Source organism: Oncorhynchus mykiss, chromosome 11 (assembly GCF_057628025.1).
Source record: "Oncorhynchus mykiss isolate SJ-2025 chromosome 11, ASM5762802v1, whole genome shotgun sequence".
Classification (NCBI taxonomy): Eukaryota; Metazoa; Chordata; class Actinopteri; order Salmoniformes; family Salmonidae; genus Oncorhynchus; species Oncorhynchus mykiss.
Window position 1 is genome coordinate 5,877,651 of NC_143032.1, and position 12,439 is coordinate 5,890,089.

At 43.1% G+C, this 12,439-nt stretch overlaps 1 protein-coding gene across 1 annotated transcript in view; it reads right to left on the minus strand.

The window, feature by feature from the left end:
* The window catches only part of LOC110536541 (uncharacterized protein C8orf34 homolog), an 82,075-nt gene that overhangs the window by 36,758 nt on the left and 32,878 nt on the right, over positions 1-12,439 (minus strand). The window contains exon 6 of the mRNA XM_036934705.2: positions 2,335-2,497. Within this exon, the coding sequence (XP_036790600.2) occupies positions 2,335-2,497 (163 nt within the window). The remainder of the gene's footprint in view (positions 1-2,334; positions 2,498-12,439) is intronic.

A 12,439-nucleotide genomic window follows, 5' to 3' on the forward strand; every position in this document is an offset into this window, starting at 1 on the left:
TCTAGTAGCCTAGTAGTCTAGTAGCCTAGTAGCCTAGTAGCCTAGTAGACTAGTAGCCTAGTAGCCTAGTAGTCTAGTAGACTAGTAGTCTAGTAGCCTAGTAGCCTAGTAGCCTAGTAGCCTAGTGGTCTAGTAGCCTAGTAGTCTAGTAGCCTAGTAGTCTAGTGGCCTAGTGGTCTAGTGGCCTAGTAGCCTAGTAGCCTAGTAGTCTAGTAGTCTAGTAGTCTAGTAGCCTAGTAGCCTAGTGGCCTAGTGGCCTAGTGGCCTAGTAGTCTAGTAGTCTAGTAGTCTAGTAGCCTAGTAGTCTAGTAGTCTAGTAGACTAGTAGTCTAGTAGCCTAGTAGCCTAGTAGCCTAGTAGCCTAGTAGTCTAGTAGCCTAGTAGTCTAGTAGTCTAGTAGCCTAGTGGTCTAGTGGCCTAGTGGCCTAGTAGCCTAGTAGTCTAGTAGTCTAGTAGTCTAGTAGCCTAGTAGTCTAGTAGCCTAGTAGCCTAGTAGCCTAGTGGCCTAGTAGCCTAGTAGTCTAGTAGTCTAGTAGCCTAGTAGTCTAGTAGCCTAGTAGTCTAGTAGCCTAGTAGTCTAGTAGCCTAGTAGCCTAGTAGCCTAGTAGTCTAGTAGCCTAATAGTCTAGTAGCCTAGTAGCCTAGTAGTCTAGTAGCCTAGTAGCCTAGTAGTCTAGTAGCCTAGTAGTCTAGTAGCCTAGTAGCCTAGTAGCCTAGGGATTTTTAATTAGAGAGGAATGGATTCCCTTTTCCAATGCTAGTTAAGAATACAACAGTAATCACATTTCACATTGAATTTATTAGCTACAAAAAGGTAAGAAGTGTTTTTATTTTACTTCTGCAAAACACAAGCTTGTTAGCTAGCTAGCTAGCTCTAGGTCCAACGTTAAACCAACTCTCTGAAGTTCGAAGACATTCAAAGTTCCTTCATAGAAGCCACTCCTCCGTAGGTATAATTCAGATAATGCATGTGATCACATCAAGAATCCCAAGCCTCCTCCTCAACCCTCTCCCGCTCTCTCCCCACCAACAAAATGTCAGTCGCATCTCACGCCCTAAACTCGTCTTGTCTTATAGATGAACTGACCAGATTGGTGGACAATCAACAAATCTGATCTTAACAAAGTGGATATTTGGTCAAATTCGTGATGATTTATGTATTGTAATACGCCGGAATCTTTCCCCCATCACGTTTCCATGGCAATTCCATTGTGTTGGTCGAGTTTCCATTGATCTCCTTACTGCACCTATTGGTTAGGACATTTAATGCCTAACTACATGTAAAAATATATATATTTCAGAAACAGAAAGGAACCACATATTTTTTCAGGGTTCGAACCGGTTCAGATTTTTATTTTGCAGGTCGTAACAGTGGAACAGAACGAAAAAATAAAATGATTGGAAAAATAATTTTGGTTCCAACCCCTGGTTAGGAGTTAGGGTTAGGTTAAGGGTTAGGATTAGATTAGGGAAAATATGTTTTTGAATGGGAATCCAAGTATTTGGTCCTCACAAGGATTATTAAAACAAAAAAAAAATGTGGGTGTGTGTGTGTGTGTGTCATAAGATATTTACCAGCTGTGAGTGTCTCTGGATAACATTAACAGGCTAAGTGGGGCCGATATGCTTCACATAACCCTGGAATGTAGAGACTATGTGGTGTACATGAAGCAGAGTCCGCATCCTAAATTGCATCCTATTCCCTTTATAGTGTACTACTTTAGACCAGGATCCATTGGATAACATATAGGAAAAAGGTTATCATTTGAGACCCACGGATAAATGGAGCGACATGCACAAACAAACACCTGGGTGACATCTCTCTCTCTCTCTCTCTCTCTCTCTCTCTCTCTCTCTCTCTCTCTCTCTCTCTCTCTCTCTCTCTCTCTCTCTCTCTCTCTCTCTCTCTCTCTCTCTCTCTCTCTCTCTCTCTCTCTCTCTCTCTCCTCTCTCTCTCTCTCTCTCTCTCTCTCTCTCTCTCTCTCTCTCTCTCTCTCTCTCTCTCTCTCTCTCTCTCTCTCTCTCTCTCTCTCTCTCTCTCTCTCTCTCTCTCTCTCTCTCTCTCTCTCTCTCTCTCTCTCTCTCTCTCTCTCTCTCTCTCTCTCTCTCTCTCTCTCTCTCTGCCATGACATCAACTGTCATTTATTAAAGAGAAGAAACAGATCAAGCCTGATTGGAAAGGCACAGTGACCACCCTTATATTGTGGTTCTGCTTTTTTGTAACTTGAAATGTGTTCGTTCTGTCTTTCTCTCTCCCCATGTTCTTTCTCTGTCACACAAAGAACAGCCCCGCCCACACACACACACACTGTACACACGCAGACAGATGCCTACCAGCGAGGTGTTTGCCCATGTCCTCCAGTTCTTTGGAGAAGAGGGAGTCACTTAGTAACAGTCCTCCCGTCTGTCCCAGGAGCTCCCTGGAAGAGCTCCCTCCTCCTCCTCCTCCTCCTCCTCTAACCACCTTCACATCAGCCTCCCAGACTGCCTGACGGCGCTAGGAACAGAGCAAAAAAAGAGAAAGAGAGAGTAAAAAGAGGAGAGTCAAATTAGAATTAAAGAACGACCCTTCAATTACAACATTACAGAAAGGACAACCCTTCAATTACAACATTACAGAAAGAACGACCCTTCAATTACAACATTACAGAAAGAACGACCCTTCAATTACAACATTACAGAAAGAACGACCATTCAATTATAACATTACAGAAAGAACGACCCTTCAATTACAACATTACAGAAAGAACGACCCTTCAATTACAACATTACAGAAAGGACAACCCTTCAATTACAACATTACAGAAAGAACGACCCTTCAATTACAACATTACAGAAAGAACGACCATTCAATTATAACATTACAGAAAGAACGACCCTTCAATTACAACATTACAGAAAGAACGACCCTTCAAGTACAACATTACAGAAAGAACGAACCTTCAATTACAACATTACAGAAAGGACAACCCTTAAATTACAACATTACAGAAAGAACGACCCTTCAATTACAACATTACAGAAAGAACGACCCTTCAATTACAACATTACAGAAAGAACGACCCTTCAAGTACAACATTACAGAAAGAACGACCCTTCAATTACAACATTACAGAAAGAACGACCCTTCAATTACAACATTACAGAAAGAACGACCCTTCAATTACAACATTACAGAAAGAACGACCCTTCAAGTACAACATTACAGAAATAAAGACCCTTCAATTACAACATTACAGAAAGGACGACCCTTCAATTACAACATTACAGAAAGAACGACCCTTCAACTACAACATTACAGAAAGAACGACCCTTCAAGTACAACATTACAGAAAGAACGACCCTTCAATTACACCATTACAGAAAGGACGACCCTTCAATTACAACATTACAGAAAGAACGACCCTTCAACTACAACATTACAGAAAGAACGACCCTTCAATTACAACATATCAGAAAGAACGACCCTTCAATTACAACATTACAGAAAGAACGACCCTTCAATTACAACATTACAGAAAGAACGACCCTTCAATTACAACATTACAGAAAGAACGACTCTTCAATTACAACATTACAGAAAGAACGACCCTTCAATTACAACATTACAGAAAGGACAACCCTTCAATTACAACATTACAGAAAGAACGACCCTTCAATTACAACATTACAGAAAGAACGACCCTTCAATTACAACATATCAGAATAATCCAGCTATTGCTCAAAACCTCAAGATGGCGGCAGGTCCCAACATAACAAGAGGCAATTATTCCATTTTATGGACGTGATAAAAAAAATAAAAAACGTTGGGTAACCACAGTTGATTGGTCGGAGGTGTGGGAGGTTCAGCCTATCCTCCGTGGTTAGAACATCGACTGACGCGAGTGGTCGAGTTCTGAAACTGAAGGCAGGGCTTACGTCCCCATTGGCACCCTATTCCCTACATTGTCCTATTGGGCCCTGGTCAAAAGTAGTACACTACAACAGGAAATAGGGTGCCGTTTGGGTACGAGTCCTATGGTAAGGGCCGGTTTGCCAGGTCTGTAATTGGAGACCACTCTTTATTCACCCCTTTTCATCCCACTGATCACAGACCTGATGAGTCCTAAAACGGCAACCCTGTCCCCTATATAGTGCACTACTGTTGATCAGGGCCCACAGGGCTCTATAGGGAATAGAGTGTAGTTTGGGACACACGCATTGTACAGTCGTAGCCAAAAGTTTAGAGAACGGCACAAATATTCATTTTCACAAAGTCTGCTGCCTCAGTTTGTATGATGGCAATTTGCATATATTCCAGAATGTTATGAAGAGTGATCAGATGAATTGCAATTAATTTCAAAGTCCCTCTTTGCCATGCAAATGAACTGAATCCCCCCCCCCCAAAAAAAAAAATCCACTGCATTTCAGCCCTGCCACAAAAGGACCAGCTGACATCATGTCAGTGATTCTCTCGTTAACACAGGTGTGAGAGTGTTGACGAGGACAAGGCTGGAGATCACTCTGTCATGCTGACTGAGTTCGAATAACCGACTGGACATTTCAAAAGGAGGGTGGTGCTTGGAATCATTGTTCTTCCTCTGTCAACCATGGTTATATGCAAGGAAACACGTACTGTCATCATCATTGCTTTGCACAAAAAGGGCTTCACAGGCAAGGATATTGCTGCCTGTAAGATTGCACCTAAATCAACCATTTATCGGATCATCAAGAACTTCAAGGAGAGCAGTTCAATTGTTGTGAAGAAGGCTTCAGGGCGCCCAAGAAAGTCCAGCAAGCGCCAGGACCGTCTCCTAAAGTTGATTCAACTGTGGGATCAGGGCACCACCAGTACAGAGCTTGCTCAGGAATGGCAGCAGGCAGGTGTGAGTGCATCTGCACGCACAGTGAAGAGAAGACTTTTGGAGGATGGCCTGGTGTCAAGAAGGGCAGCAAAGAAGCCACTTCTCTCCAGGAAAAACATCAGGGACAGACTGATATTCTGCAAAAGGTACAGGGATTGCACTGCTGAGGACTGGGTTACAGTCATTTTCTCTGATGAATCCCCTTTCCGATTGTTTGGGGCATCCGGAAAAAAGCTTGTCCGGAGAAGACAAGGTGAGCGCTACCATCAGTCCTGTGTCATGCCAACAGAGACCATTCATGTGTGGGGTTGCTTCTCAGCCAAGGGAGTGGGCTCACTCACAATTTTGCCTAAGAGCACAGCCATGAATAAAGAATGGTACCAACACATCCTCCGAGAGCAACTTCTCCCAACCATTCAGGAACAGTTTAGTGACGAACAATGCCTTTTCCAGCATGATGGGGCACCTTGTCATGAGGCAAAAGCGATAACTAAATGGCTCAGGGAACAAAACATCGATATTTTGGGTCCATGGCCAGGGAACTCCCCAGGCCTTAATCCCATTGAGAATTTCAAATCAAATGTATTTATATAGCCCTTCATACATCAGCTGATATCTCAAAGTGCTGTACAGAAACCCAGCCTAAAACCCCAAACAGCAAGCAATGCAGGTGTTGAAGCACGTTGGCTAGGAAAAAACTCCCTAGAAAGGCCAAAACCTAGGAAGAAACCTAGAGAGGAACCAGGCGATGAGGGGTGGCCAGTCTTCTTCTGGCTGTGCCGGGTGGAGATTATAACAGAACATGGCCAAGATGTTGAAATGTTTTCTATTTGTGGTCAATCCTCATGAGGCGGGTGGACAAACAAAAACCCACAAATTCTGACAAACTCCAAGCATTGATTATGCAGGAATGGGCTACCATCAGTCAGGATGTGGCCCAAAAGTTCATTGACAGCATGCCAGGGCAGATTGCAGAGGTCTTGAAAAAGAAGGGTCAACACTGCAAATATTGCCTCTTTGTATCAGCTTCATGTAATTGTCAATAAAAGCCTTTGACACTTGTTAAATGCTTGTAATTATACTTCAGTATTCCATAGTAACATCTAACAAAAATATCTAAAGACACCGAGGCAGCAAACTTTGTGGAAATTAATATTTGTGTCATTCTCAAAACTTTTGGCCACGACTGTATATGTGAGTCTGTTGTACAGGTGAGACATGAAACCATCGTTGTGCCTTTCTGGTGTAGCTATAATCCATGCTCTCCTTTATGTTAGAGACGATTCCAAATGGCACCCTATTTCTTACAGAGTGAATTACTTTTGAGCAGGGCATTATGGACCAATAGGGAGTCATTTGGGATATATACTTAGTAATATGACTTATGGTGACATCACTGCCAACTGTGACATCACAGGACACCCTTAGCACCCACTGGTTTAATATGATGGATTGTACAGGGAGGAGTATTTGTGTGTCCCAAATGGAACCGTATTCACTGCACTATTTTAGACCAGAGGCACTTAATAAGGTTCTGGTCTAAAGTAGTGCACTATACAGTATGGGGGAAATGATGTCATTTGGTACTAAGCGTGTCTAAAGGCAGAGACCCGATGAGAGACATAGATCTTCCCTACATTTATAGAATAATCCAGAGGGATAGCTAGCCAACAGCTGTGTCCCAAATGGCACCCAATATAGTGTACTAGTTTTTAACCAGGACTCATAGGGTTTTGGTCAAAAGTAGTGCACTATATAGGGAATAGGGAGACATTTGGGAAACAACCTGGAGTTAGTCTTCCAGCCTGTTAGCAACATGGAGAAATCTGTGGCAGTACGACCAGACCATAATCCATCAATAATTACTATCTACTAGCCAGTCAGCCAGTCAGCCAGCCAACCAGCCAGCCAGTCAGCCAGCCAGCCAGCCAGCCACCCAGCCAGCCAGTCAGTCAGACAGCCAGGTGGGTGAAACATTACAAGACATGTTCTCTCTCTCTCCCTCTTCCCATTTCTCTCACCCTCTCTCTCTTCCTCCTTCTCTTTCTTCCTCTCTCTCTCCCCTGTCTCTCCCTCTCTCCCTCCCTTTCTCCATCTCTCTCTCCCCTGTCTCTCCCTCACTTTCTCTCTCCCCCTCTCTCTCTTCCTCCCTCTCTCTCTCCCCCTCTCTCTCTCGTCCTCCCTCTCTTTCTCCATCTCTCTCTCCTCATCCATACAGCATGACATCATCTTGTATTCTCTCTCGGTGGCATCTTTCGGGAAATCTCTACACACAGTCAGAATCTGGGTAGAAGGCATATCCCATAAAAGACTGCATTTTAGAGAAAATGTGTCCCCACTGGGCAGAAACTAGTTGCATCAATGTCGTTTCAAGGTCATTTGTCAACGTATTGCGATGTGGAATCTAAGAGGATATTTTTGTATTTAACCTTAATTTAACAAGGCAAGTCAGTTAAGAACAAATTCTTATTTATAATCATGGCCTGGGAACAGTGGGTTAACTGCCTTGTTCAGGAGCAAAACAACAGATTTTTACCTTGTCAGCTCAGGGATCTAGCAACCTTTCGGTTAGCGGTCCAACGCTCTAACCACTAGGCAATACATTGCATTAGAAAAAAAAACATCAACTGTTGTTTTGAGGGTGAAATTACAACCACAGGATTATGTCATCATGGTAACCACATTTGTATAAAATATGTTGAATTTGTACCTTTCAAACAATGTCAGATCTTCAACGTTATATTTACTATGAGAAGAAAAAAAATCCACTATATGCTGGGCAGCACCTCTTACTGGAAACTGTATCAACAGCTACTCTTTGGTCTTCCGTCCAGGGTTTTAACTGAGCCAAGCTTAGCTAGGATATTTATCGCTGACTATTGCCAATGTGCTATAGTGAGAATGATTGTTGAGAATGCCCTGTTGATTGCTCTGTCTCAGTCAAATCATTAGGTCTGTGTCCCTGGGAGCTTACAGATCAACCACACAGTACATTAGGGCTATGTCCCAAATGGATATTCACGTTTGGTTCAGGTCTAAAGTAGTCCACCATATAGGGTAAAGGATGCTATTTGGGATACAGATTAGGTGAGTCTAGAGCCTGGCCAAGACAACAGGAATGGATTATCTGAAGTGTTAGATCTCATATTATTCATATCCTCCTGTGGCTGTGGGGTTAGGATAAGGTTAGGGGTTAGGTTAGGTTTGGTTAAGGTTAGGTTAGGGGTTAGGTTAGGGTTATGGTTATGGTTAGGTTAAGGTTAGGTTTTGATTATGGTTAGGTTAGGGTAAGGTTAGGTTGTGGTTAGGTTAGTGTTAGGTTAGGGGTTAGGTTAGTGTTAGGTTAGGGTTTGGTTAGGGTTAGCTGTGGGTTAGGGTTTGGTTAGGGTTAGCTGTGGGTTTAGGGTTTGGTTAGGGTTAGGTTTAGGGTTAGGTTAGGGTTAGGTTTAGGTTAGGGTTAGCTGTGGGGTTAGGGTTAGGTTAGGGGTTAGGGTTAAGGTCTGGTTAGGGTTAGCTGTGAGGTTAGGGTTAGGTTAGGGTTAGGTTTAGGGTTTGGTTAGGGTTAGCTGTGTGGTTAGGGTTAGTTTAGGGTTAGCTGTGTGGTTAGGGTTAGTTTAGGGTTAGCTGTGTGGTTAGGGTTAGTTTAGGGTTTTTATTTTTTATTTTTTTTTACCTTTATTTAACCAGGCAAGTCAGTTAAGAACAAATTCTTATTTTCAATGACGGCCTGGGAACAGTGGGTTAACTGCCTGTTCAGTGGCAGAACGACAGATTTGTACCTTGTCAGCTCGGGGGTTTGAACTCGCAACCTTCCGGTTACTAGTCCAACGCTCTAACCACTAGGCTACCCTGCCGCCCCTGTTAGTTTAGGGTTAGCTGTGTGGTTAGGGTTAGTTTAGGGTTAGCTGTGTGGTTAGGGTTAGTTTAGGGTTAGCTGTGTGGTTAGGGTTAGTTTAGGGTTAGCTGTGTGGTTAGGGTTAGTTTAGGGTTAGCTGTGTGGTTAGGGTTAGTTTAGGGTTAGCTGTGTGGTTAGGGTTAGTTTAGGGTTAGCTGTGTGGTTAGGGTTAGTTTAGGGTTAGCTGTGTGGTTAGGGTTAGTTTAGGGTTAGCTGTGTGGTTAGGGTTAGTTTAGGGTTAGCTGTGTGGTTAGGGTTAGTTTAGGGTTAGCTGTGTGGTTAGGGTTAGTTTAGGGTTAGGGTTAGTTTAGGGTTAGGGTTAGTTTAGGGTTAGGGTTAGGTTAGGGTTAGGGTTAGTTTAGGGTTAGCTGTGTGGTTAGGGTTAGTTTAGGGTTAGCTGTGTGGTTAGGGTTAGCTGTGTGGTTAGGGTTAGCTGTGTGGTTAGGGTTAGGTTAGGGTTAGGTTATACATGTAAATGGGTGTCCATGGATGCAGTGGAGGGAAATACATATTTTATTGCAAACTAATTCTGGGTATCTGATGCGTATTGATATGTTTTCTATTGATACACAGCAGGTTGATGTTAAAGAAGAATTACATACATATACTTCCCATGTTATATTATTTACAGTTGAGTACGTGTTTTGCAACCAAAATGCATTAGAAAAGCATTTCTGTGTTAAACTACACAGAAAACACCCAACATGCCATTAGTAATTAATATTAGCTTTAACAGTGTTATGATTGAGGACTCCTGGCTGTGTGGAATTAACCTCAATGTGTGGGATTAACCTCATTGTGTGGAATTAACCTCAATGTGTGGGATTAACCTCAATGTGTGGGATTAACCTCATTGTGTGAAATTAACCTCAATGTGTGGGATTAACCTCAATGTGTGGGATTAACCTCATTGTGTGGGATTAACCTCACTGTGTGGGATTAACCTCACTGTTTGAGATTAACCTCATTGTGTGGTATTAACCTCACTGTGTGGGATTAACCTCACTGTGTGGGATTAACCTCACTGTGTGAGATTAACCTCATTGTGTGGGATTAACCTCACTGTGTGAGATTAACCTCATTGTGTGGGATTAACCTCACTGTGTGGGATTAACCTCACTGTGTGAGATTAACCTCATTGTGTGGGATTAACCTCACTGTGTGAGATTAACCTCATTGTGTGGGATTAACCTCACTGTGTGGGATTAACCTCATTGTGTGGGATTAACCTCATTGTGTGGGATTAATCTCATTGTGTGGGATTAACCTCACTGTGTGGGATTAACCTCACTGTGTGGGATTAACCTCATTGTGTGGGATTAACCTCACTGTGTGGGATTAATCGCACTGTGTGGTATTAACCTCACTGTGTGGGATTAACCTCATTGTGTGGGATTAACCTCACTGTGTGGGATTAACCTCACTGTGTGGGATTAACCTCACTGTGTGGGATTAACCTCACTGTGTGGGATTAACCTCACTGTGTGAGATTAACCTCATTGTGTGGGATTAACCTCATTGTGTGGGATTAACCTCACTGTGTGGGATTAACCTCACTGTGTGGGATTAACCTCACTGTGTGGGATTAACCTCACTGTGTGGGATTAACCTCATTGTGTGGGATTAACCTCACTGTGTGGGATTAACCTCATTGTGTGGGATTAACCTCATTGTGTGGGATTAACCTCACTGTGTGGGATTAACCTCACTGTGTGGGATTAACCTCACTGTGTGAGATTAACCTCATTGTGTGAGATTAACCTCACTCTGTGGGATTAACCTCACTGTGTGGGATTAACCTCACTGTGTGGGATTAACCTCACTGTGTGGGATTAACCTCATTGTGTGAGATTAACCTCACTGTGTGGGATTAACCTCACTGTGTGAGATTAACCTCATTGCAAATTTTATTGAACATTGGCCCATGAAGAGTGTGAATTTAAAACTCAATGCCGGGAAAAAACAACTCACACAAACTAAAATTCAAAGAGTCCGACATTCTTTTCTAATACGTTGTGCGGTGCGGGAGAGCGAGCTGGGGTTCGTGCCCTGCTCTGCATTCATTCACAAGGAATCAATTGCCAACAAACAGACTCTTTCTCTTAAAGTTGAATTACTAGCACTATACTTAGCAGAGCTGTTGTGACCACAGCAACACGATCCCTCTCAGCTCTCTCCCTCTCTCTCCCCCAGCTCTCTCCCTCTCTCTCCTTTTCTCCTCCTCACGCTCTCCCTCACTCTCTCCCCGTCTCCCAGCTCTCTCCCTCTCTCCCCCCAGCTCTCTCCCTTTCTCCCCCTCAATCTCTCCCTCACTCTCTCCCCATCTCCCAGCTCTCTCCCTCTCCTTCCCTCTCTCTCCCTTTCTCCCCCTCACTCTCTCCCTGTCTCCCAGCTCTCTCCCTCTCCTTCCCTCTCTCTCCCTTTCTCCCCCTCACTCTCTCCCTGTCTCCCAGCTCTCTCCCTCTCCTTCCCTCTCTCTCTCTTTCTCCCCCTCACCCTCTCCCTCACCCTCTCCCTCCCCGTCTCCCTCCCTGTCTCCCAGCTCTCTCCCTCTCCCTCCCTATTGTTTTGAAACTTCTGTATGTGTAATGTTTACTGTTGTTTCCCATGCCAATAAAGCCCCTTGAATTGAGAGAGAGGAGTGAGGGGGAGAAAGGGAGAGAGATAGATCCTTCAGGATGGATCCTTCAGCATAGATCATTCAACATAGATCATTCAACATAGATCCTTCAGGATAGATCCTTCAACATAGATCCATCAAGATAGATCCTTCAGCATAGATCCTTCAACATAGATCCTTCAACATAGATGCTTCAGCATAGATCCTTCAGCATAGATCCTTCAGGATAGATGCTTCAGGATAGATCCTTCATTTCATCATAAACACAGCATCACACGATTTATCTAATTCTTATTACTTATAAAAATGGGAAAAATCTCCTCAGTGAATTTATTATGGTAACACCCTGTCATGAGGGCTATAGGGTCTAGGTTTGATTAAAAACAAATGTAGCAATTTAAAACTTATGAAGGAAAATGAGCAGAAATTATTGGTAAATTACTCTGGCTATTGCTTTAGGAACATATCTGGCTTTTATGAAGCAATTATCACCTAGAGAAGCTGTCACGGAGTTAAGAGTGTGAGTGGATGAGTGTGTGGATGTGTTCAACTATACATGCGAGGACCACAAGAGTAGTAAACGAAACAACATTTGATCAACTAGGGAACATGTTGTTGTGTAAATGCTGTGCTTGTTCAATGTCCTTCTCTATAAGCGTGCTGAAAGTGTGTTGTCAATTGGAATAAATAGCGTTGTATCTGGTCAAACCAGTTTACCAAGGGTTGGTAACAGGCTGATTGGTCGGCTATTTGAGCCAGTAAAGGGAGCTTTACTATTCTTAGGTAGCGGAATGACTTTAGCTTCCCTCCAGGCCTGAGGGGGCACACTTTCTAGTAGGCTTAAATTGAAGATGTGGCAAATAGGATTCCATTTTTCTTTCTTCATTTCTTTCTTCATTCATTCATTCATTCTTCATTTCATTCTTTCTTTATGTCATTTATCTTTGTTTCATAGTGTAGTTTCTTCTTCTTCTTCTTATTCAGTTTAGTCACATGATTTCTTAATTTGCAGTTTGTTTGCCAATTGGCTGGGCTGCCAGATTTATTTGCCATTCCTGTTGCCTCATCCCTCTCAACCAT